General features: G+C 39.3%; 11 protein-coding genes across 11 annotated transcripts; 5 read left to right on the top strand and 6 right to left on the bottom strand.

Annotated features, from left to right (window-relative positions):
- Positions 1-899: 899 nt before the first annotated feature.
- RO3G_14590 (uncharacterized protein) lies at positions 900-1109 on the top strand (the record flags this gene model as incomplete). The annotated part of the gene is made up of 1 exon (XM_067669174.1): positions 900-1109. One exon carries the CDS (start codon positions 900-902, stop codon positions 1107-1109), a length of 210 nt encoding a protein of 69 aa, XP_067525275.1.
- Positions 1110-1445: 336 nt separating this feature from the next.
- Positions 1446-2423, top strand: RO3G_14591 (uncharacterized protein; the record flags this gene model as incomplete). Its single annotated transcript, XM_067669175.1, has 1 exon — positions 1446-2423. The coding sequence occupies one exon, from the start codon at positions 1446-1448 to the stop codon at positions 2421-2423; it is 978 nt and encodes a 325-aa protein (XP_067525276.1).
- A 654-nt stretch (positions 2424-3077) lies between these two features.
- Positions 3078-4539, top strand: RO3G_14592 (uncharacterized protein; the record flags this gene model as incomplete). Its single annotated transcript, XM_067669176.1, has 5 exons — positions 3078-3090; positions 3189-3287; positions 3346-3519; positions 3583-4318; positions 4371-4539. The coding sequence occupies 5 exons, from the start codon at positions 3078-3080 to the stop codon at positions 4537-4539; spliced, it is 1191 nt and encodes a 396-aa protein (XP_067525277.1).
- Positions 4540-7378: 2839 nt separating this feature from the next.
- Positions 7379-10036, top strand: RO3G_14593 (uncharacterized protein; the record flags this gene model as incomplete). Its single annotated transcript, XM_067669177.1, has 4 exons — positions 7379-7886; positions 7937-8077; positions 8133-8258; positions 8307-10036. 4 exons carry the CDS (start codon positions 7379-7381, stop codon positions 10034-10036), a joined length of 2505 nt encoding a protein of 834 aa, XP_067525278.1.
- Positions 10037-10353: 317 nt separating this feature from the next.
- Positions 10354-10769, bottom strand: RO3G_14594 (uncharacterized protein; the record flags this gene model as incomplete). The annotated part of the gene is made up of 2 exons (XM_067669178.1): positions 10354-10579; positions 10627-10769. The coding sequence occupies 2 exons, from the start codon at positions 10767-10769 to the stop codon at positions 10354-10356; spliced, it is 369 nt and encodes a 122-aa protein (XP_067525279.1).
- A 642-nt stretch (positions 10770-11411) lies between these two features.
- Positions 11412-12120, bottom strand: RO3G_14595 (uncharacterized protein; the record flags this gene model as incomplete). The annotated part of the gene is made up of 3 exons (XM_067669179.1): positions 11412-11501; positions 11581-11983; positions 12041-12120. The coding sequence occupies 3 exons, from the start codon at positions 12118-12120 to the stop codon at positions 11412-11414; spliced, it is 573 nt and encodes a 190-aa protein (XP_067525280.1).
- Positions 12121-14480: 2360 nt separating this feature from the next.
- Positions 14481-14705, bottom strand: RO3G_14596 (uncharacterized protein; the record flags this gene model as incomplete). Its single annotated transcript, XM_067669180.1, has 1 exon — positions 14481-14705. The coding sequence occupies one exon, from the start codon at positions 14703-14705 to the stop codon at positions 14481-14483; it is 225 nt and encodes a 74-aa protein (XP_067525281.1).
- Positions 14706-15670: 965 nt separating this feature from the next.
- RO3G_14597 (uncharacterized protein) lies at positions 15671-16333 on the top strand (the record flags this gene model as incomplete). Its single annotated transcript, XM_067669181.1, has 1 exon — positions 15671-16333. The coding sequence occupies one exon, from the start codon at positions 15671-15673 to the stop codon at positions 16331-16333; it is 663 nt and encodes a 220-aa protein (XP_067525282.1).
- A 4186-nt stretch (positions 16334-20519) lies between these two features.
- RO3G_14598 (uncharacterized protein) lies at positions 20520-22224 on the bottom strand (the record flags this gene model as incomplete). Its single annotated transcript, XM_067669182.1, has 3 exons — positions 20520-20588; positions 20774-21215; positions 21365-22224. The coding sequence occupies 3 exons, from the start codon at positions 22222-22224 to the stop codon at positions 20520-20522; spliced, it is 1371 nt and encodes a 456-aa protein (XP_067525283.1).
- A 737-nt stretch (positions 22225-22961) lies between these two features.
- RO3G_14599 (uncharacterized protein) lies at positions 22962-24338 on the bottom strand (the record flags this gene model as incomplete). The annotated part of the gene is made up of 1 exon (XM_067669183.1): positions 22962-24338. The coding sequence occupies one exon, from the start codon at positions 24336-24338 to the stop codon at positions 22962-22964; it is 1377 nt and encodes a 458-aa protein (XP_067525284.1).
- A 391-nt stretch (positions 24339-24729) lies between these two features.
- On the bottom strand, positions 24730-25437 carry RO3G_14600 (uncharacterized protein; the record flags this gene model as incomplete). Its single annotated transcript, XM_067669184.1, has 2 exons — positions 24730-25300; positions 25358-25437. 2 exons carry the CDS (start codon positions 25435-25437, stop codon positions 24730-24732), a joined length of 651 nt encoding a protein of 216 aa, XP_067525285.1.
- Positions 25438-25933: the final 496 nt, after the last annotated feature.

A 25933-nucleotide genomic window follows, 5' to 3' on the forward strand; every position in this document is an offset into this window, starting at 1 on the left:
AAATCAGCATTTTCCAGATTATTCCTTGAAATGCATTTTTCTAGTGATTTCTATCTTTTTTTCTTGGTGTCCGATAAAATAATATTAAATATAAAAGCTTTGATTAGCTGACTATTTAAGCTAATTCAACAAGAAGCGTTATGTTGGATTGAATTGCGCATGTATGCAAAGGACTTTGATAGAGGACAAAGGCTACAAGGATTGATTTTATCTAAAAGGAAAGCTTTAAACATTGGTTTTTGAATGTAGAACGTAAATATTCATCACAGTTTTTAAATGGTTCATCATAATAAATTGCTTACAATAATAACCTTAAGGACTTGAAGAAACTACATTTGAAAGATATATAATACTATTACAAGTCCAAGAATAAATACAAGACACCTACATCATAAAAAAGTTGAATGGCTTTGAGTCGTACTCAAGAGAAGACTCATTCAGCGTACATTTTGGACTTGTTAGATATTTACACCAGTCAAAAATACGCGCATTGTTTTTGCCAGCGAAAGAACAAAGCTCTGCACACGCTGAATCATGTTGTAAAGCGGATATCGATTTGTTACCCATTCATTTCTAGATATTCCAACATATAGAACACATGTAGCCTTGAAAACAACAATTCTCTTTTTATTAAAGGTATCATTTAGATTATTATACTTGGATCATCATGGCCTTTACTTTCTACGCTGCTCATTTTTCACATACATCCTTTGACCATCCTTCTTTTGTATATTTCTTTTTTGCTGCTGCAACAGAAAATTCACTGTACTCATTATTTCATTTCGGATAAACTGTAAGCGTGACGGCGCTCATGAAAGTATGAACGTCACCGAAACCAGGGTTGGACAAGCAGAATGGCAAACTTATTTCTTCCGATCCAATAAACCTTTCATCAACAAATGGTAAAATCACACGTCGAAGCACAAGTAAAGATACCTGTTTACCACGACCCTTGGGCTAAGCGTGAAGCCTGGCGCAAACACCCGATTTTCTCAAAATCATCCAACTTCAAGACAATGTTTCCTGGACTTGGCATTGCTACAGTTGCATTCGCTGCTTACTGTACTTATGAACATTTTTTTCTCAAGAAAAGCAACCATCAGCACTAGTCTTTTCTTAATGTAGACATTTTGGAAAAAGAAAAGAACAATTTTGATCAGTTTGGACTTTGTGTATATTTCATTAAAAAAAAAAAAAACAGCAAATAAAAGATATGTAGTAAACTCTTTTTTCTCTCTCTCTCTTTCTCTCTTTTGTTTTATCAAGATATAATTTGCTTGTATAAACGAAAGCTGAAAGGGGTAAAAGTGCTGACTTGCTTGACCTTTGCTCAAGCAAAAAAGTTTCAATGTCCGTATTATCCCAATTGTGGAAATAAGTACTTTTTTTGGGTGCTGTCTTTCTCGAGCACCTTTTTTTTCTCTTTTGGTTCTTTATTCTCGTAGATGGCAAAGAAAGAAGAAGAGAAGCAACCAAAAGTAGTCTTAAGAACCTACAGAGATACTGACTTTGAACAAGTGGATTATCTTTTTTGTAGCACTTGTGTTCCACTGGTCTATGAAAGTATCAGAAGAAAACTCTGGGCACCTACCACTTGGGCCATCTGGTTTGGCGTGTATTCTTGTCTTCTGTATACTATTCCCAAAGTGCTCCTCGTCTTCGAGCTCCCCGAATGGGCAGTGACAATGACCAAGATAATCGCCACCTTTTTATGGGCCGTGATAGGATTCAGCATGATATTTATTGTATCCGACAGAGTCGATCTTTCCACCTATGTTGAAGAAGCCAGAGCAAATGACCTTCACGATCCTGATTTGTACTATTTAAATTATATCATCCAAGACGAGAAAAAAGAACGCAAGCCTGTTGATCAGCAAGATCCTTCTCACTTTTGGGTTTTGTCCATTGATGATGAGATTTGCGGTATGATTGGCATTCTTTGCAATGAGCAAGAAATTCGAGATCGACGCACACATGTTTCCAAACCCTGGAAACAAGTCGTCTCTGCTGCCTTTGAACTCTTTCGTTTGCCTGTGCCTGCATTCCTCGAAAAGAAACAGCCAGTAGGAGAGCGCACATGGATGGATAAACATGCACCACGAACAGCCACGATCACTCGATGGGCCATTCGCTCAGATATGCAAAGCTGTGGCCTTTCTACTTTGTTATTAAACAGAGCCATGACATGGGCCAATGAACACGGTATCAATCGGGTCTATGCTCACATACACGAATATCATATGGCTGCTGAGCAGGTTCTTGAAAGAAGACATGGCTTTGTAAAAATGAAAAAGTACGACACCAACTTTTTTGGAAAATACACCAAGCTGCTTGGATGCAGAGTGCAAGAATGGGTAGCAAACAATGCGGACAAGACAAGAGTCGCGTTTAAAAAGTTGAATGTTGAACAGGACAAAAAATAAACAATCCCATCTATTTATGAATGATCCTTAAAGGACCCCCTTTTTTTTGTGAGATTCTGAAATATTGAGTCATACAGCTAGAGACATGAAAAATAAAAGTTCAGTAGGAGGGGCACGCAGCATATCATTTGTGAAACTTTGCGTTTTCTTGCATACTTTAAGAATTGGACCCCAATGGTCATGAAGGATAGTTACACAATCGCGACTCAGACTCGATGTTTTATTAAACTAAATTTATATCATTCAAGAGTAAATCAACACATTGATTTCAAACCTTGAACAAGTAAATCAGCCAAAGAAATATTTTTAAGGTATTGATGATGTAGAATATCTTTTACTTTGATCGAAATGGCCCCAAAATAGCAGGCAAGAAAAAAAATTCAAATAGCGGGAAAGCAATTTAGGTGAAGGATTTTTTATAACAACACTACTGCATTTACTAAGGATGACATTGTTAATATGATCCACATCAATCATGTACATATACTGTTCTCAATTTTTGAGTTTATTGCTAAATGCCCCTCTTTATGTTTTGTGATGGATCGCATTATGACTAATCAAAAAATTGTTACACTAAAGCAGACATCACTATAAATAGCAGTTTCATGCTACAGCTTGTTCTTTGCTTTCTTCATCTTTTTTTATTCTATACAAATGTCTCAACGCGGTAAAAATACTCTTTATGTCAATGAAAGAATCGCAAAAGCGTTCTTCCGATTGAACTTTTTGTGAGTTCAAAAGAAACTAAACAGATTACGTTTTTAGAGGTCTATATTGCTGCTGCTGTTCGTACTCCTCTTGGTGGCTTCAATGGCTCTTTGGTTTCTTTGTCTGCTACTAAGCTTGGATCTATTTCTATTGAAGGTATTTCATGAAGAAATAAATGGAAAACAAAGTCATGCTCATTTATATCGGGCAACAGGTGCTCTTAAAAAGGCCAATTTGCCTCCTGAAGCTGTTGAGGAAGCCATCTTTGGCTGTGTTATGCCAGCTGGCCTTGGCCAAAACCCCGCTCGTCAAGCTGCCATTGGGGCCGGCCTGAAAGATACCACGATCTCTACTACTGTCAACAAGGTCTGCGCTTCAGGCATGAAAGGTAATTTGAGAAAGCTGTACAGATCACTTTACGCAAAAGATTAATATCAATCTATTCAAACAGCCGTCATCTTGGCTGCACAAACAATCATGCTTGGTAACGCGGATGTGGTTGTTGCCGGTGGTATGGAATCCATGAGCAACGTGCCTTACTATTTACCCAAGCAACGTTTTGGTTCCACTTATGGCCACACTGAAGTCATTGACGGTGTCGTCAAGGACGGACTGACCGATTTCTATAATGACTACTTGATGGGCTTTGCTGGTGAAGAATGCGCTGCAGAGTACGGAATAACGCGTGAGCAGCAAGATGATTATGCTATTGAATCCTACGAGCGTGCCCAGGCTGCTACGGCTGCTGGTCACTTTAAGGAAGAGATCATTCCTGTCACCGTGTCTGGAGGTCGCGGCAAGCCTGACCGAGTGATTGAGACGGATGATGAAATCTCCAGATTGAACAAACAGAAACTTCGTACTGTTCGCCCCGCTTTCCAACCCAAGGATGGTACCGTGACTGCTGCTAACTCCCCTCCTTTTTCAGATGGTGCGTCTGCACTCATCCTTGTCTCCAAGGAAGCTGCTGAAAAATACAACTTGACTTTGATTGCCAAGATTTGTGGTTGGGGTGAAGCCGAACAAACACCTGCTCGCTTCACTACCTCACCTTCTCTTGCTATTCCCAAAGCTATTAAACATGCTGGTTTGACAGAGGAAGATATCTCTTTTTATGAAATCAGCGAGGCCTTCTCAGTAGTCGCCTGTGCCAATATGAAGCTCTTGAACCTTTCTCATGAAAAAGTGTAAGTCAGAAAAGTAAAACAAAGGTGGAAGGTCTTAATTTCTTCATTCTAGTAATGTCTGGGGTGGTGCTGTTGCTATGGGCCATCCTTTGGGTTGCTCTGGTGCTCGTATTATCACAACACTTTCTTCCATTTTAAAGAATAAGGGCGCCAAGTTTGGTGCGGCTGGTATTTGTAATGGTGGCGGTGGTGCTTCTGCAATCATCATTGAAAACTTGTAGAATAAAAAACCAGAACACAACTTTATAAACAACAATAAAATAGAAATGTTCAATGAGTTTGAACGATAAAAACAATAATTTTCATCAAGCGGCTACCGTAGTTTATTTTAATGATCTTCAATACCCATTACCTTTTAATCAAAGAAAAGTAAATAAGGGACTCACTACGCATAAAACGATTTTTTTTTTTTTTTTTTTGCTTTTCAAAAGTGGCTTTACCAAATTTAATATTAAATAAAGTTTACAAATATTATTATTTACGGTTCCAATAAAGTAACTTGGTGTGTGATTTTTTATTTATAAAATGCGCGAATCATTTTCTCACATAGTGTGCTATTTCTCAAAATGATTAGTACGCTTTCCAAAATCATTAGTACAAAATACCTTGAAATACCTTCCCCTCTCTCACCTTTGAGAAGCCATTGAGATGCTAAGTTATGGAGCATTGAGTAGTATTTATTTAATTTTACATGCTAAGGTCAAGTTAGGTGTGATGGTATTATCATAGACATATTCTTTTTTTAAAAAATTTCTGTCATATCATTCAACATTTCATAATCGTCCTTGTACTTTTCAAAAGAAAATAAACGTGCTTGATAATATAGAGGCAATGCTTTTATAAACTTGTGATTTCAGAATGATAGGATCAGCTAAATCAATTACTGCTTCTTCGTTCATATTGCTGAAAAATTCACTTTTCTATCAGTGTAAGGAGTTATTTTTGCTCTTAAAACAAGATATGTTTGTATAATTCGATTTAATCAGGGCATGAGCAGTTAGAAAGATGGTTATGTTTGGCAAGTAATATTAAAGTTATGCCTCTTTAAAAAATCATCTATATTATATATGCTTTCAGTGATTATATAGGTTGATTTAACAGCATCAATACTATCTGCTCTTTCTTGATAAAAGCATTCTTTTTTGCACCAAATTGAACATACACAGCATCTTGTCGGCAGTAAATGATGCAGTTTGTAACAGAATATAAACTATTCTATTCACACAAATATTCTAATGCGATCAAAGTAAGATGAATCTAACTGATTATAACATGGTTCAATATGATTATTAGTATGCAGGATGACTCTTCCCTAAGATCCAGCCATAAAAGAATCAAACTGACAGCTTGTTCATCGCGTTTAAAGTAGCTCTGGCCACAACATGTGCTTGTACAATGAACAAATTTGATACCTGATCTTTTCTCGTGCTCCCTTTATATGTCAATGATACAATGCTGTGTTGATTAATTGTTCAAAAATTTTGTGAATAACATCTATTTGAGTGATGCTGCAATCAATCATTATCTTTTGAACCAGAAGATTATTACCAGCAACATTTTATTTAACATACTGTAAGTGTCTTAACCAATGAGTGTATTTATCAACTATACTCTGTTATCGAATTAAAAATGGAGTTCACAATCAAATTGAAGATCAGCCAATGTTCTATGGTAGGATACTTTCTCACAATGATTGTAACTAATGTCATTATTATCAAAATTGCTTGTTCACTGCTTGATTTGTTGTCAGACGGAGAAGAAGATTTGCTATTGTGTAACAATAAACCTACAGTGTATTAAGTAATAATGTGATAGAGGAGAAGAAAAATAAAATCAAAGCTGTGCTAGTTCTTGATGGACGAATGTGTCGATAAGTTAGTAAAACTGAGCGCTTTTACCACAAAATAAATTGAAATTGAATTTATTTGGGAAGATAGTGTATACTGAAATAAATCATGGCAATAAAATGATGCTGTTTTTGTACTGTAATAAAGTCGCCAAAACGATAGACAGATATGATACAATGGCCACTTTTTACATCTCTTTTAAAGTTTTGACAATTAGACTCTTTTGTGTCATTCATCATTACTGCTCCGACACATTTGTTAATGGTAGGTATCACAGCAGGAACGCAGAACAAAGTTTTTTAAAAAGTGAAAGCGATCTCATTCTTTCCTTATTGATAAACTGTATACATCGCAGCCTTTCAAAAATCAAGAGCTTGATGAGGTCAGTTCAGCTCTTTGCCCAGCCGCTCACAACCTTATTGGTGTCTCACTTTGTCCATGTCCAAATTCCAGTGGGATGCTGTAAAATACAATCAAAGATACCTGTAGCTGAGGCTCATGAGCTAATAGAGAATCAATTAGCCATATTATAAGCTTCTTTGTTGCAGCATCAGTTCACTACATATATTTTACTATCCAAAAATACTTTGCAGTCATGAAAGCTTCGCAAGGCTATCATATCTTTTCAAATCCCTATCACATCTCGATCGGTGACCTCACGAACATTTCCAGCTTGTGCTGTAGTGAAATCAGTAAAACACTAGAATTTTGAATGACATCATCATGACTTAGTGATACCCAAAAAAGAAAATGAGTGAAATGTTTCATTCAATGATATAGCAAGATGAATCAAACAGAAAAGAATAAAAAATGTCTATGCCCATCCATAATAAGGTTTCTTTGCAGTAAATTAACGAGCGACTTGTAAAATGAGATGAATAAGATGATACTGATCATAATCAGCAAGTGCTTTTCATGATGACATAATGTCACAAACTGCAAGAATACTCAATTCTTTGACTACCAGGTACCGATCATGTTAAAGAATAGAATATATCCATCAATAGTTATTCACAAGAAAGAAAAAAGGCCGAGATCGTTTGGTTAAAGTACACAGTCTTTGTGGATTGTTGTCTCTTTTTTGCATATAAAAAATTTATATCTCCGCGTGTTTTTTTTTAATACAATAACAAAAAGGCAAAAAAAAATAATGACACGTTTTCTTTTTTTCTTTTTTATACAATTTTTAATTCACTTTTCATTTTAAAAAAGCATGCCATCATTAACAGCTGAAAAAGTAGCCGACTATTTACCTTTGGCAGGCAAGATGCCACAGATCTCTGGTCGTATCATTAACGTGACCCATCAAATTCCGTATCATATCTCAAGATCGGCTCCTTCCAAGATTGTCACCGAGGCTCCTTCGCCTCAACTCCCAGAGGATGTCTCTGGAGCACCGGTGTCCAAGCTCGCCCGTCATCATCACCGCCGTGGCACGTTGAGAGCTAAATTTCATGCGGCCGAATGGACCATCACCCAGAGCAGAGGCCATCTCGCTTTGCATGCTGGCTTGCAAAGCCTGAGAGAAGGATACGAAACGATCCAGATCGGATGGACAGGCCCGATCAAAGACAAGGCAACAAAGGCCGTACTATCTTCAGAAGACTTGGCAGAGGAAGACGTGGCTAAACTGGAAGGTCTCTTGATGGAAAAGGGACAGATTGTGCCAGTCTTTTTGGATAGCAAGTCGCGTGGTCATTATGAAGGTTATTGTAAAGAAGGTAAGTAGACTTTGTCTTTCTGGTGGCGACGCTAACGTCTGATAAAAAAGTACTTTGGCCTTTGTTCCACTATCTGGTCTGGTCGGATCACGCGGGCGGTTTGTCCGAAAAGCAATATTGGGAAGATTATGTGGCTGTGAACCAGCAGTTTGCTAAAAGAATTGCTGATCATTATCGCCCGGGTGATATAAGTAAGTGGATAGGTTTAAAGGATACCCGGCGCTAACTTTTCTTTGTGCTGTCTAGTCTTTATCAATGATTATCATCTCCTGCTTGTTCCTGAAATGTTGCGTGAGATGATTCCTGATGCCCCCATCGGTCTCTTTCTTCATGCTCCTTTCCCTAGTTCAGAAATCTTTCGTTGCCTGACAAGTAAGAGGATTCAAAAAAAAAAAAAGGAAACTAACACTGTCTGTGTAGCTCGAAAAGAGATCTTGAGTGGTTTCCTGGGTGCGAATCTAGTCGGATTCCAAACTTATTCTTATGCTCGACACTTTATCGGCGCATGCACTCGGGTCCTGGGTTGTGAATCGACACAGACAGGTGTGAATGTGAATGGACATATAGTGTCTGTCGGGACGTTTCCGATTGGTATCGACGCCAAGCGAGTCAATCAATTTCGTCAAGAGCCTGGGGTGGCCGCCAAGATGAAGGCGATCCGAGCAATGTATGCGGACAAGAAGATCATCATCGGTCGTGACAAGCTTGATTCGACCAAGGGTGTGGTTCAAAAACTGCATGCGTTTGAAAAGTTTTTGCGTGATTATCCAGAATGGCGAAAGAAAGTGGTGCTGATTCAGGTCACGACACCTACCTTTGGTGATAACTCCAAATTGGAATCGAAGGTGTCTGAGCTTGTCAGCCATATCAACAGCCTCTATGGCTCACTCGAGTTTACTCCTGTCCATCACTATTACCAAGACGTGGATCGTGACGAGTACTATGCTTTGCTGTCTGTGGCTGACGTTGGCTTGATCACTAGCTTAAGAGATGGCATGAACACCACTTCATTTGAATACATCCTCTGTCAGCAAGAACAGCATGGTTCCATCATCCTATCTGAATTCACCGGCACAGCAGGTTCACTGGGTGCGGCCTTTATCGTGAATCCATTCGACATCGCTGGTGTGGCCAGGGCGATCCATGAGGCTCTCGTTCTCAGTGCTGAAGAAAAGGCGACACGCCACAGTCAACTCTACAACTATGTCGTCGAACACTCTGCGGCCTATTGGGCAAAGTCATTTGCCAAACAGCTGGCCGAGAGCACACAAAACTTCAGACTGCAATCACACACTGCACCTCCTCTGGATATCGATCGGTTCACGACCGCCTTCAGATCTGCCAAGAAGCGTCTGATGTTCTTTGACTATGACGGCACACTGACGCCGATCGTCTCTGTGCCGACGGACGCCAAACCTTCACAAGAGATGCTAGAATACCTTCAAGCGCTTTGCAATGATCCAAAGAACCATGTCTGGGTTGTGTCTGGTCGAGATCAGGCCTGTCTGGAGGATTGGCTGGGCGGGATCAAGAACCTTGGGCTCAGCGCAGAGCATGGCTGCTTCTGGAAAGCGGCCGGTTCGGATCAGTGGACGAATGCGTTGGAAGACACTGACATGGACTGGAAAAAGGATGTGACAGAGATCTTTGATTATTACACGGAGCGTACAGAGGGCAGCTTTGTCGAGCACAAGAAATCCTCCATCACCTGGCATTACCGTATGGCTGACGAAGACTATGGACTCTTCCAGGCCAAAGAATGTCAAAACCATCTGGAAAACTCGGTGGTGTCCAAGAGACCGGTGGAGATCTTGGTCGGCAAGAAGAACCTCGAGGTCCGTCCGATGATGATCAACAAGGGTGAGGTCGTCAAGCGTATCCTGACTCTCACGCCGGATGCTGACTTTATTGTCTGTGCTGGGGATGACAAGACGGACGAGGACATGTTCCGTACCCTTTCAGCCACGTACTTTGCTCGCTATCAAGAACAGCTAGCCAACACGGGCGGTGAAGCCAGCTGGGAAGAGACCAAATCGACCCTTTATTCGATCACGATCGGTCCACCCAAGAAAAGCATGGCGAATTGGCGAGTGGAAGCACCATCGGATGTCATCCATCTTTTGAGTCTGATGGCACAAGAAGAAAAATAGAGAGAAATTTTTTCATAAATAATAAACAGTTCAATTGTACATTTATTTGATTCATCACAGACTTTTGTCCACCGAATCATTCGAATGAGATCCCTCCGATGGTTCAAGCAGTGAATCCAATCGATCCAGAGCGGCCTGCTGCTCCTCGTTCAGCTCATGATCGAGGTCAGCAAAATAGGTCTGATGGTCACTGTCTTGTTCAGCCATAAGGTCCTCATCAGGATAAAGAGCTGCACATTCTGACATGGCCTGATAGATCCCTTCCACTATACGCTCCCCCCCAGACTCAGTATTTCTTTTTTGTTTTCCTTTCTTGTCTATTTACCTGCACCCTTGTCACGAGGGATGAATCGAAGTTCGGTCAAGGTCTCTTGTCGTTCATAGTCATCTTCAGGCAGTTGCTGATTAGGAAAGAAAAGACCGCTGTCCAGCTGACAAAAGATGCTCGGATCGCCTTCTTGTCTTGAAATAGCGTGAATAATGATATCTCGATAGTCTACAGCAATACCAGTCTGGCTGCTTTCTGAATAAAAATAAAACCGACTGTTGAAAGAGGAGGTGAGATTGAGCATGGGAACGATCCGACTTACTCTTCACAAATCAAGACATCGCCTTGAATGGGATCTTCATGGCCTACGAATGGTGGAGAGATGATCAAGGCAGTCTCTTTTTGAACATGACGTGTCTTTAAGTTTAAAATGTCGGGTGCTTGAGAAAGTAAGGTTATTGTCATGAAGAGAAAAAAAAAAAAAGTCTTTTCCCGCTCACTTTGAAATTTTCTCGCTTTTATTATGATTACGATTCAATTTTTTTTAATAGACTTGAGCCATCTCTTTTACATCCCCTTCATCACTCAAGTTGGATCAAAAAGAAATGCAAGGGAATCATCCTTTGGAATCAAAAATGAAAAAAAAAAAAAAAAAAAAAAAAAAAAAAAAAAAAAAAAAAAAAAAAAAAAAAAAAAACTTTATAACAATTTGGTAATACAAGTGCTAAATTACTCTCAGGAGCAAAAGCAAGCCGTCTTTTTTAAGTATAGGAAAGGCTATAAACATCTTGGATAAAGGGATATGGTTTGCTCATACAAACTTAACTGGTTTTTTCATTCACGCTCTCAGTTTAAATCTTAGTATAATTCGTGGAAAAATGTTGTTCGAATAGACTGCTTCTTGAAAGCTATTTGAAGCCTTCATCGTGAAGCATATTATTTTTCAAGCCAGGGTTTACATGGATAGATCACGATAAAATACCAAGGATACCACTGAAATTACAAAAATAAATATTTTATATGTAGATAGGAACCGAATAATACAAAGCACATCTTATACAGCGCCTCATCTAAGAATGGCAATTAAGAAAATCATATGAGCTTTATTTATAAATCATTCATAATATTTTGAAGTTTTGTCTTGAAAAGAAGCGGCTGCATTACTGTGTGGGTAAGGTACATTTGGCACTTCTTTTCCTAAAAATTGACAAAGTCTATCCCATCCTTCGCCTAATTCTATCACAAGCAACCTATCAGAAGGTACATGTCTCTTTACCTCCTCAATATGGTCAGTAAATAACTTTTGAACTAGTTTTTCATCTTTCATCCTTTCTTCATCAGCAAAGATACCATCCAAAACAACTTTGATGGTCACATCTAGTACCTCTTTTGCTCTTTCGGATTTTATTTCATTGTATCTTTGCGCCAAGGGAGCAATTGTTTTGCATACCGACGCATACCAACTTTCAGGTGAGCGTACTGTCAAGAGTACTTTGGCATCTGGATACTTGTCCATCAATTCTTTGTAAAAGGTACAGGTTGGCCAGTCAACAGCTGCATCAAAACCTTCGTAAGGCTTGTCCCAATCAATTGCTTCTGGATTTCTATGAGCTTCTTTAAAAGGCTTGATATCAAGGCTTTCGTCTTTGAGACAACAGGTCATGTGGTATGTATTGTATCTAGAACAGATGGAATAAATAATTGGCACAAACCCAAAGGAAATTCTATTCTATTACCCTAATATATTTAATGCCTCATGCAAGCTAATTGTACCTGTTCGTCCAAATCCTGCGCCGATTACTTTTAAAGGAGCCATATTGATGTTTTATGAAAGTGAGAAAATAATAAAAACTTTTTTTTTCTCACTGAAACCTTTTTATAGAGATTCAATTGAATGCTGTTCAATTACGTGTTTGTGTTTTGCTAGCATTGAAGATCATAAAATAAACACTCGCTAGCATAATTTATGTTACACAATTAAAATAAAAGCGAGTCACTGGGCAGTAAGGTAAAGTCTCTTTAGCTGAACATTTTGTTTATCCGTATTCGCATGAAAGTGTGCATACTACACAGAGTTTTTGAAACATTTTTGTAACACTACAGAATAAACAATGTATCATCCGATAGAGGTCATATCCTTACTTTTTCAAAACGGAAAGACGACTAAGTGCTCCGGGCTAACAAGAAAAAAAGCCATAGTGGGATTGTTTATGTGGATATGCCACTTTTTGGATCTTTGAATTTCAATATTGCATTCATTTTTTTTTCTAATAGTCCAAATAGTATTCTTAGAGAAAAAGCCTCACAAATTAAGATGAGAATTATAAACAACAATAGATAAAAATCTTTTATTAATAGTTCTATTCATTATATTCCCAGCAATATATGATACAGTATTCTGCATAAGAAATCTTCAATTCAATCCACTCTATACAGAATTATTACAGCAAATGTAGAAGACGGATATTGTCAACTGTGCAAATTACCAGAAACAGGGAAGCATATACTCTTTACGTGCATCCAAAAATAAGCCTTGTGGAAACCAGCTTTCAAGAAACACTTGCCGAGTCCTAAATATGTTCACTGCAACTTTATATTTTAGGGTTTATCCATACTTGGACTTTTCAAGTGTCACGTTTTATATCATCACAACAAGTTTACAATGTATGATTTTTTTTTACCACAGTCATACCAATTTGCATGAAAAGCTCTGGTAACAATTCTTTGAAGATGTCCCAGTTTTGGTCGAGGTTGTCATCAATCAAACCCAGAAAGAATTATTGGAGCTATCTGCTTACAATTTTTTATGTTAATATCTCTTGTATCTATGTGACAAGTCACTGTTTCATACACTTGCAACTTGGAAATTAACCATTCTAAAGAGCTGAACTTATAACACCAATTGATGGTAATTTTATTATAATACATGATGCGTAGTGCTCAATATTGTGGGGCCCTGAAGTATATATTTTGAGTTGATCCAAATGATGTACAAAAGAATTCACCACGTATTTCGTAATACGACTCCTTGTATTATAGTGTATAAAGTAATGCATAAAAAGCTTAATAGATTGCCTCTCTTATTTTTAACCCTGTAGCTTTTACAATGTAAGAAACTCATTTTATGAATAAACAAAAAACTAGTATAGTTGAAAGCGAGAGTAGTCTGAAAGATTTATAGTTCTCTTTTAACAACTTAATAATTACTTGTGATGGGTATGCTGAACGCAGGTTTAAGAGAAAGTATGTACTCTAGATTCGCATTAAAGGAGCGTTTTTCCCGTATTAATAAATACAAAGTAACTTTGGACTAATATGTACTGGTTTAGTTCTATCACCCGCAGAGCTATGATAAACTCTCGCAGAATTCTAAATAGGTACCTATTTGCATTGAACAATAAAATTATTTGATATTTATATCTGGTAAAGTCTTCCCTCCTTTTCCTTTATTCTTGATTGGCACTGCAAACTCACACACTAAGACTCCCTAAAGCATTAATCCTTGGTAAACCCAATAAAATATTACAATACCCTTAGAAAAACTGGATTATACTGCTAAATAGATATTCTATAACGACATTAAGCATACCATATCACTGCACGATTCATTTTGACTTTTTTTTAGGCATGTCTGTTGCTGCGTAATTATTTGAGGACCCGGAAACATATGGCCTTGTTAGGTAAATACTGAATTGAGATACAAAGCAACAGCTCTATAGTATACTTTGTTTATAAATGATATTGCTTGAATAATATATAGCAAGGTTTTCAATAAAGAATGTAATTAATCTTTTTTAATAGATTATCCTGTAATGTTCCTTGTGAAACAAACAGCTCTCTAAACACTATCAGTTCACATTGTAACCCAAATCGTATTTTTTGATTTGTAATGTTGACATAAAATATTAATGGCCGGATACACAATAGTCCATTTAACAGCAAGCATGGCTCAATTGCTTTAAAACAAGGAATAGCAAAATACAGGAATATGCCTCTATAGACTACAGCCATACCAAATAAATTTTGGGACAAAATATTGAAACAGAATTTTGAAAAAATATGGCATGTAAGTTCAAGGCCAATTAATACGTGTATACTTAAGCTTGGGACTTCAAGTTTTGAGAAAAGGAAGATTCAGATGTTTATTTTAATAATGTATATACAAAATCATTTTCATTATTCTGTTGCGCCGCTTTTAGCTTTGATAACTGCTTCACATTGCTTCTTTATGCTTCGAACTAATTGGTCGGCAAATTCATCATCCAGTCTTGCCCACTTTTCTAGTAGAGCCACCTTCAGATGCTCCAAGTGTTTGACCGACAATATTTTTCTCTCAATTCGCCTTTCAAGAACATTCCAAGCATGCTTTATGGAGTTCAAATCAGGGCTTTGAGCAGACATATTTTTTTATGAGTTGATGGATGAGAGAAAGACAGCTTTATTTTGTTATGAGCATAAGCTTTTCTTTAATAAATTTCTTTGTCCCTGAATTTATTTGGTGTGACTGTAGCACACTGGAGGTCGGAGTGGAATCAACTGGGATTGCATTAGAAACGACAAACAATCCTATAGTTGATGAAATGGTTCTTTCGCCTAAAGTTTCTAAGCCACCTGAACATGGTAGGCCACCAAACAAATCTACACGATCAATGAGGTCAAACTCCTCATCGTCCCCTAAACAACTGTGCTGTATTCGAAAGTACATCAACGTCCGGCTGTCACCCGAGAGAGTTTACTTCATCGGCACTCACATGTGTCATCTCAATCTTCATCTGATTCAGTTGATTTGAATACAACTGACTCGAATAATGTTCAACCAGTAATTATCGATACCACCTATTGGGGAGTGTCTCAATCATCGGGAAGCATATTCTTTGACGTTACATCTCGTCGTGAATCTGATCGAGAATTATATAAGGTCGCCTTTTACCAATTGAAAGAGTACGTTGGTCTTATAGTCCATAAGTCAGGTCCTAATCGTTACCTGGAAGTTAATTTTGATAATGAGGAATTTCGCACTTCAGCTTGCCATGAGGGATTAAAATTCGATAATGGCTTAGTTATCATCCGCCCTGTCATTGCATGACATCCTGAATCAATTATTAAACGAGTTACACTCCAACGTTTACCATGGTTACGTCCACAGCGGCTTTTGGAAGGCTTACGCAGTACTCTCGGCAACTACGGTGTTGTTAGGGATGTTGGTATTGTTACTGACACGGAAACAGGTGCTTTCCTTGGATCTGGGTATGCAGTCTTAGATTACTCTCCTGATCCTACTCAGACGGATCCTTTTCTCGAACTTACACATGCCACCGAGTGGGTAGATACGTCTGATAGTGCCGAGTTGTCTTCAGTTTTTATCCATGCCTACCTATTGCAAATACTGTCATGAACTTGGCCATTGTGCGATACAATGTAAAGATGCCCCTAGTAACAAACGTACTCGATTTTACTGTTTTAAGCCAGGACACATTAGAACACAATGTCCTGATAAATTTGCTTTGGGTAAACGACGAAAAGGGAATCACTCACCCTCCGTTTCACATGAACTTGCTCCTCCAGTAAACACTGTGACGAATGATAATACGGCCTTAGACACGACAGCTTTGGCGGTGTTTAATACAGAGGTTTCCCAGTACGCCACGAACGTAACCTTAGACGGAACCCTTACGAACAATTCATCCGATTCCAAAGATTCAATCCAATCTTTTACCGTTTATCGTCAACATGCCACGGATCCATTGTTCGAACAATCCAATCTTTCTCAATATGCCAATGTAGATAAGACGCCGAATGAGAATACATCTCATACATTAGTGGAAGAGAAGGGTTTACCAACTCGACCTGCTTCGCCTTCTGATCTCAATCCGACACAGGAATTTATGGATCTTAGTTCCGATGAAGACTTATTGGATACACATGTAATCTCTCCAGATATGAAGAATACATTGACAAATTTCATCAGACTTCGACTGCTCAACCGATTCGGAAGTCCAACCGACTACCAAAACCTCGACAGGTTATGAATCTTTAAATGTTATGACTATGAATAATCGTAACAAACGCAAGGCTCATACATTACTTTCCTTGAACGGTAACAGCCTTTTCAAGCTTAGTAGTCCAACATCACGAAAACATTTAATACGGTACATTCGCTCGAAACCTCCCACTTTTGTTGCTCTTCAAGAAATTGACAATAGTGGTAGTAATATTCACCATTTACAGTTATTACACCAACAGTTTTGTAGCCATCAATCCTTCTGGACTCGCTACTGTGGTCTTCTCTGCTTTGATCCTCAATATACGCTAACAGGCATCCCTCTTCCTGAAGATGCGCACTGTATTTTAGCCAAAATCACTCATATTAATGATCAGATGGCTCCCTTTTATATTTTAGTTGTCTACGCTCCGGCTTCTTTGCCGCGTGATAAATTTGAATTTTTTGATTTTTTGTTATCTTATCGTCAACTCTCACCATATGATTCTGATTCTTGTGTTAATCGTATGATTATCGCTGGAGATTTTAACTATTCTCTCCCATCACCATCATCAATCAATCGCGCCCCGCCTCCTCCAAGATGGTTACATTTTCCACAATACCATTTCCAAAATGTGATGGTGGATCTCCGTTCTCTGGATACTCCCACTTTTCGGCGAGGACCATACACTCAATCCACCATCGATTTTATTTATGTAGATATGTCAGTTAATTACGTTGACGCAAATGTTGAATTTCTCAATGCTAGTGGGACTGATCACACTTTGCTTCAGGTGACCCTAAAGGCCGATTTTCTTTTTGATACAGGTCCGGGTATATGGAGGGCTAATTCTCTATACGTGGATATTAAAGAATATCGACAGCAGCTGGCGACTATTCTCAACGCCTTGTATGATAAAGAAATTGAACACTCCTCTTCGACACCGCAAGAACTTTGGGATTTAGTTAAAAGTAGAGTTCAACTTTTTACTCGACGATTTAGAAGAAAACTTGTAGACTGGCGTAAACAACAAATTGTTGCTTTACAGAAGAAAAATCAACGTATACTTAGAGGATCTTTGCCTACTCCACTTTTGGCAATTCATCTGCCTCGAGTTGAAAGTCAAATCCAGGCTTTACAACAAGAGATAACCTCTATTGCTATTCTTAAGGCCGAACATATCTGGAGAGAACGAGGTGAAACAGACGCAGGGTGTCTCAAGAAATCAGCCGAACAACGGCGAGTTCAACGATCAATTCCACCTTTGCGGAGCCCTTTGACACAGAATATATGTTTTACACAAGATCACATGTTAGCTGTTACTGAAAAGTTTTATAAGAACCTGTAATCGGCAGATGCGATCTGTTCATCCGCTCTTAACGATATGATTTCCAACATTCTTGCTTCTTGTCGTCTATTCATGGAAGATTCTGACATGATGGTCTCACCTTTTGTGAAGGAAGAAATTCTGGATCAAGTCACGCGCACTCCTAAAGTTAGTAGCCCAGGGACGGATGGCCTGTCATACGTTTTTCTCAATTTGATATTTAAACATCCCAAGTATTCTTCCTTGATACTAAAAGAATACAATAACGCCCTCTCGGATAGTGTTTTTCCCAAGTCGTGGCTTGAAACTTGTGTTTGTCTGCTTCAAAAAAAGGGTATCACATGTTTTTACAGAATTGGCGTACGATTACCTTAATTAATTGTGATGCAAAAATCTTTACTCGCATGCTCAACTCCCGCCTTGGTTCTGTTGTCTCTTCACTTATCCCGCCATGGCAGAGTGGTTTTATGAAAGATCGATTTATCGCCAGCAATGGCATTCTAATCAATCTTGCTATTGAACAAGCTGCAGTCAGAAACTCGGATGAAATTGGCCTCCTATGTGCTCAAGAAAAATCCTATGACAGGATTCACCCTGATTATCTTTGCACGGTCCTTGATCAGTATGGTTTTCCTGCTTCTTTTGTATCTTCTATAGACAAATTGTTCTTTGGGGTATCCATGAGGGTTGATGTCAATGCCTTCCTCACCACACCCGTTCCTCTGGGATGGGGTTTACGTCAAGATGATCCGATCAGCCCTCTCCTGTTTAATCTCGCGATCGAATCTCTCATAAAAGCAATTGTTGATTCCCCACGAATCATTGGATTTTGCCCTCCTAATCTATCACTTGCCGAACATACGCACACCAGTATATAGACCGCCCTCGTTATGTTCTCTAAAGGTTCTTGCATATGCAGATGATTTATTAATCTTTTTGAACAATCTTGGTGATTTTGATGCAGTTTAATCTCTTATTACCTGCTATAATCAAGCATCTAACGCAAAAATGAATTACGACAAAACCGTCGCGCTCTCTGTCTCCGGGATTCCTCATCCCCACTGGTTGTCTGCTTTAGCATCTTATGGTATCACTCGATGGCATGATCGACGCTCAGCTGAACCTCTCATATATCTTGGTTATCCGCTGATACATTCAAACGCTCATCACAACTGGTTTCAATCGCATCTGATTGCTAAGATTAGTCGGGCATGCGACATTCATAATCAGCGTAATTTTTCTATTCGAGGTCGTGCAACAGTTTTAAGTACTTTGATACTGTCCACACTTCGGCATGTTCTCCGAGTCACCTGGGTTAGTCAAGCAACTTTAGGAAATATACGTCGTATCAGTCGAAAATTCCTGATGTTTCATGTCTTCCCTCCTATTGCTTCTGATATCCTTCAGTTGCCTCTACAACAAGGTGGTATTAGTGCCTTGGACCTTGCGATTCTTTTTTTTTTATATAAGGAGCTATGAGCTCGGGTTTTTATTAAGTGACAGATAAGGATGGTACGTGAAAATGTTTTTGGTACGGGTTTTTTAAAATTTTGTATTGTTTTTTTCTTGGTTTTGTATTTATAGAGTCAAGCATGTACAGTTTAATGGTAGTCTACAAGATGAAAGATCAGATAACTGTAAATGTGGAAGAGGCAGAGGAGAAATCCCACTTGATAATAGCGATTCTTGGAGAGAAACGGACAAGAGTTGATTAACATAGCGAATAGTGATATCAGTAAGGAAAGGACGATGATCAAAAATAAATGCCCAGTGATTGCACCATATGGTCAACAAGATGGTATCAATGAAAACAGGGGGAGCATGGACTGTATCAGGGCGACATTTAGGGAAATCTAGGAGGAACAGTGCACGACATAGCGAGTATTTCGAAAATGGCTGCTCAAACTGTGAATCCCAAAGAAGAGACCAAACAGCAAGCTTTTGAAGACAGTCAAAGAGGAAACGGAAAAGTGTTTCTTCCAGGTCATTGCAAACAGGACATAATTTAGAAGGCAGGTAAAAGTTCGACTGGCAAGGCAGTTTATTATGGATTAACCTGTACCATATGTTACGACTTTGTGGTAGGAGGGGGAAGCGTCATAGAAGAAGCCATTTTGAGGGGGGGGGGAGATCAGGGTAGAGGGTCGAAGAAGACACCGGAGGACTACATAGACGACGGTACCGTTTAGATATGAGGCGCAATTGATCACCTGGTTTTGGAGTCAAGGATAAGGCTACCAGGAAAGGAGACATGTCAATATAGGTGTGAGCTACCGGGATGAACGATGAGTTGGGACGCAAGAAAGCCCTGACAAAAAAAAGGATAAAGCTTCATATGATCAGATCGGACCCATTTAAGAAAGCGTTTTGTGAGGTATGGGTGTAGAGAGATTTCACGAGCAGATCTAAGTCGTAACCTCCCAGGAATAGGATCAGTCATGTACACACTAGAGCACGATAAACGAACCATTGAACTTGATAACGGACAAGAAGATGATGGTATAGAAACATCGCCTAGAGTGAGATAAAGAGCTGTTTGAGAGTTAATTACCACTTTGTTGGAGTGGCGGATTAAGGACACCCAAGCCCCCTTTATTTCGAGGAAAGTACATCGTTTCAAAGCTAATGCGTGGAGTTTGTTTTGCCGAGACAAAGCCAGAAATTTGCAATTGTAGCCTGAGAAAGAACCTTTTTGGCACAGAAAGGATACGCAGGACATGCCACATTTTGGAGAGAATTAGGGAGTTCAGGATTGTCACTCGACCACGAAATGAGAGAGAACGATGTGAGTGTAATTGAAGTCTTGTCTCAAGTCGGGATAAAAGTGAGGTTAAATAAACATCACGTTGGGCGATTAAGGAGTGTAGCGGGAATCCCAAGTAAATAATGGGTCGACTCGACGAACTGTCATGCCAAGAATGTATTTGTTGTTGCAGAAGAGGAGTTCTTCAAATGCGATGATAGCAAGAGCGAGAACTAGAAAGTGCAAAGGATTCAGCTTTGTTGAAATTTACCTTCGCATTAGAGGCCTTGGAATACGAATGGAGATGGTGCTGTAAAGCTGTGAGATCTTCTGGGCTCTTGAGAAAACAAACAATATCGTCCGCGTAAACTAACAATTTCACTGAGGAGATTGAATGTATGTGGGGGGGAGAACAAACAGACTTTGGAAGTTGAAAGCCGGAGAAATGTGGATCAGACAAAATACGCCGTAGGAGGGGCTCAAAGGCCAAGTTGAAGAGAACAGGTGAGATAAGATCTCCTTGTCTGAGCCCACGATGCTGGAGGACAGGAGTAGAGAGAAAGCCATTTACGTTGATATGTAACCCGGTATTGAAAAATAGGGTTGATAAGCTCTGAACGATTGATGGGGGGAAGCCAAAGTGATGGAGGGCTTTACATAGATAAGCAGGGTGCACTCGATCGTACGCTTTCTCTTGATCAAGTAATAATCCAACTAAGTCTGAAGATGTGAGCCGTGCATGCTCCATGATCAATTTCATAAGCAACCCATTATCAGCAATGAAATGGCCTCTCAGAAATCCTGCTTGATATGGAGTGACTAATTTCTGAGCACGTTTGATAATGCGAGAGTTGAGCAGCCTAGTAAAAACCTTCGCATCGGCGTTTATCAGAGAAATTGGGCACTAGTTTTTGAGATACTTTAGGTCACCTTTCTTCGGTAGGAGAGAAACTGAGGTGCTGAACCATGAAGGTGGGAAAACTCCCTTTGATAATGCATCATTGTATACTTGGAGCACAAGGTCTTTGGAGGCAGGATGTATGAAAAGGAGGTGAAGTATTTCATAAGATAATCCATCCAGACCAGGGCTACTACGGCGAGGACAACGGGAGGCCCTTCAATTAAATCATCGTAAATGAAGCTGTTTGTCAAGAATCGTTGATTTGAATCGGAGAGATGGAGAGAGTCTGGAATGACCGAAAGCAGATCGTCAATGGCAGTATTATCAATCGGTTCAAAAGAATACAAGTTTCTGTAGAATTGAACAGTAGCATCTAACATTTCGTTGAAAGTGGAACATAGTGCTCCAGTAGTTGGATGAACCAATTGTTTCATGATCTGACAGGTCTGGCGTTGTGAGACTGCACGCTTCAAGTAGCCTGCTGAGATTTCACCTTGTTCCCTCCAACGAATGCCGGCCCTTAGGGCTAACGTCTCCTCATGGTACTGCTGTAGGGATGCAAGCTGACTCTCAACAATTGATAGCTGAGGTGTAAGGGATGACAACAGTTCAGGATTTAAAGCAAGGCGTTTTGTTATCCTAGACCTTTTTCGGTGTAAAAGGGACTCAGCTTTGGTAAGGTTAAACGTAGAGCAACGAGAAAATGATTGAGCTACTTGTGCAATGGCTAATTTCACCATATCCCATTTTTCTTGCGGAGTGAGACTTAGGTCAAAGGAAATCATGGTGGTAGTGATAGTGCTTGAAACAAGGTTTCGAAAGGCTTCTGAAGAAGCAAATCGTGGGTGGGCCCGCCACTGGCCTTTACCAAGAACAGTGGAATGCACAGGAGCCCGAAGAGCAAAATAGGATGTGACTAAGAAGTGATCTGACCAAGAAGGTTGAATGAAAGAAACATTTGAAGACATTTTGCAATCATAAAGGTCTAAAGTGCCAAAGATGTAATCTATACAAGATTTAGACGTACCACTAGAAAATGTCACTTGAGGAGCACAATCTTTATCAGAAACACAATCCTGAAAGAGGTGATCGATATATGATAGTCAAGAAGGAGGTGCCTGACGGGGGAACTGTAGAAGAAATATGAGTTGCATATGTGTAATTGAAACTGCCAAGGACAAGAGGCCTGGATGAGGCATCTGGTAGCAGTGGTGTCCGATTTTGATCCAGCGTATCAAGAAAAACGAAGCGATCACGACGTGTTGCGGGAGCATAAATCACTGTGGTGTATATAGGTTCAAAGGCATCCTGTGTATGTGAGACCAAGGTAGTAATGACTCGACCACAAACACTAAATCTGGTATCCGAAAAGGACAGCAACGGAGAAAAGCAAATTAGACCACAGTGTGGGGTCCATAAACTGTCAGTTGCTTGAAATTGAAGATGGAAGGTTCCTTGCAAAAAAATGGTCGACAAATGGGTTTCTTGAAGCACTAAGATATCAAGAGAACGCGTACGAAGATAACGAATTAAATGGTTTCGAACTGATACATCAGCTGTCTTGGCAAGACTGCGGCAGTTGGGAGTAGCAATTCGAAAGTTAATTGAATTTGTTTGTTGAGAAATTTCCGGGGGGGGGGGTTAAGAGTTTCGTGAGAGTTAGAGGCCGTAAGGGTATTTAATAAAGATGTCATATTAATAAAGATTATTGAGAAAGTAGAGGGTCTACACCACTATGTAGTGCGACCAGATGTTCAGAGGCAATCCCTCCCTGTGCATCGATACTCATATCATCCCTATTAGCTAAACCGTTGAAAGTCGTGGGAACAGAAGGTTCAGGATACTCCATCATTTCTGTATCCTCATTGGAAGGCAGAGGTTTGTCAGAGAGCTTCGTTTGAAAAGGTACGTAGAAGTCGCAATCACGATGTTGTTTACGAACATGGCCTTCTTTCTTACAGTGAGGACAGAATTTAACAGCTGAAACAACAGGAACTGTACTGTTATTCGTAGAGGCGTGATCTTCAGATGTCCGCATCTTATTAGTAGCTGAACGAAGAACCTGGGCGCACTTTGACTTCTTACTTCCAGGCTGCTTAAGAACAGTAGAACTACCTGAAGCCTCTTGTACTGTAGCAGGTATTACATCCAGAGGAGAGGTGGTCTCTACATTAGCCTCATCAGACACGACTAAATTCTTATCAAGAGAAGTAACTGAATCAGGAGAGCTGATAAGAGATTTCTCAGTAGCCGATACAATAGGCGTTTTACGGTTTTTCTTATTGGGAACACCCGAGGCTCCATATACATTCTTTCTATCACAATATTTGGCGATATGGCCGGATTCGTTACACAAATAGCAGATAGTAGCTTGCTGTCGAACTTGACAGTCTTTTAAAGAATGATCTCCGTGACAGTATCGACAGTAGGGCTTCATGGATGACCAGGTGGCGTGAACATTGATGGACACGTCATCAAGAAGAGAAGCTGGTATAGCCGAGGTCGAATAAGCAAGAGGTTGATAAACCCAATGTACATTGTGCTGAAGTTCTAGGCGAGGAGTCTCATCGCGTTGCTGATCGGATTCAGGGAACTTTTCCAAGACAACGTAACCTTTGCCTGAATAAAATCCAAAGGTTCCTCTAATAGTACCACTCTCTATAATATGGCCGAAAGACGATAAGTTACGTTGCATGTCAGAATGAAATTGAGCAAGTCCTCCATCGCGACGACCATATTGGTGACGAAGACCTGTCAAGGTAACTTTCAACAATTTGGCACTTGGTGAAAGAGACGGAAGTGCAAGAAAACGGTCAGTGAAAGAAGGGAGTTGAAGACCCTCCGTACATAATCGCTCATACATAGCCGGGGAAACGGTGAGCTCAGCGCACAAACGTTGATATTCTCGACGGATCTGGTCTGCGACTGCCCAAAGATGTTCATTGCCCTGACAGAACGTTGTAAGTTCTGTTAAAAGTATCTTCTTATCCTTAACAATTGTAATATCCACAAAGATGGAATTGGGGACAGAACCTTTTAGAAAGGGACGAGTGGCTTGCGCGTTGAGGTTTGAAGGACTCATTTCTGCGTTAGTATCAGGTTGTCCAATCCCGACACTATGCGATTGGGTAGTGGAGTTATTGGTCGACATTGCAAGAAAACTAGAGGTCTTCTGGTGGCCAGCATGAACAACATTCACCCATGAGAGTTTTTTGGTTTTGTGTGTAAAATTGGCTTATTAGGAGCTAATAATTCTTTATCGGAAAGAACCATGCTATCTGAAGCCTTCATCGTGAAGCATATTATTTTTCAAGCCAGGGTTTACATGGATAGATCACGATAAAATACCAAGGATACCACTGAAATTACAAAAATAAATATTTTATATGCAGATAGGAACCGAATAATACAAAGCACATCTTATACAGCGCCTCATCTAAGAATGGCAATTAAGAAAGTCATCTGAATTTTATTTATAAATCATTCAAATGCTTTGAAACTCTGTCTTGAAAAGAAGCGGCTTCATTAAGTTTTGGGTAAGGTACATTTGGCACTTCTTTTCCTAAAAATTGACAAAGTCTATCCCATCCTTCGCCTAATTCCATCACAAGCAACCTATCAGAAGGTACATGTCTCTTTACCTCCTCAATATGGTCAGTAAATAACTTTTGAACTAGTTTTTCATCTTTCATCCTTTCTTCATCAGCAAAGATACCATCCAAAACAACCTTGAGGGTCACATCTAGTACCTCTTTTGCTCTTTCGGATTTTATTTCATTGTATCTTTGCGCCAAGGGAGCAATTGTTTTGCATACCGACGCATACCAACTTTCAGGTGAGCGTACTGTCAAGAGTACTTTGGCATCTGGATACTTGTCCATCAATTCTTTGTAAAAGGTACAGGTTGGCCAGTCAACAGCTGCATCAAAACCTTCGTAAGGCTTGTCCCAATCAATTGCTTCTGGATTTCTATGAGCTTCTTTAAAAGGCTTGATATCAAGGCTTTCGTCTTTGAGACAGCAGATCATGTGATATGTATTGTATCTAGAACAGATGGAATAAATAATTGGCACAAACCCAAAGGAAATTCCATTCTATTACCCTAATATATTTAATGCTTCATGCAAACTAACTGTACCTGTTCGTCCAAATCCTGCGCCGATTACTTTTAAAGGAGCCATATTGATGTTTGATGGAAGTGAAAAAATAATAAAAACTTTTTTTTCTCACTGGAACCTTTTTATAGAGATTCAATTGAACGCTGTTCAATTACGTGTTTGTGTTTTGCTAGCATTAACGATCATAAAACAAACACTGACTAGCATCATTTGTGTTACGTAATTAAAATAAAAGTGAGTCACTGGGCAGCAAGGTAAAGTCTTCAAAATTTCTCTTTTTAGTTGAACTTCTTGTTTATCCGTATTCGCATGAAAGTGTGCATACTACATAGAGTTTTGTAAAACAGTTTTGTAACACTACAGAATAATCAATGTATTATCCGATAGAGGTCATGTCCTTACTTTTTCAAAACGGAAAGACGACTAAGTGCTCCGGGCTAACAAGAAAAAAAGCCATAGTGGGATTGTTTATGTGGATATGCCACTTTTTGGATCTTTGAATTTCAATATTGCATTCATTTTTTTTTCTAATAGTCCAAATAGTATTCTTAGAGAAAAA

The sequence above is a fragment of the Rhizopus delemar genome, genomic scaffold, assembly GCF_000149305.1.
Source record: "Rhizopus delemar RA 99-880 supercont3.14 genomic scaffold, whole genome shotgun sequence".
Lineage (NCBI taxonomy): Eukaryota > Fungi > Mucoromycota > Mucoromycetes > Mucorales > Rhizopodaceae > Rhizopus > Rhizopus delemar.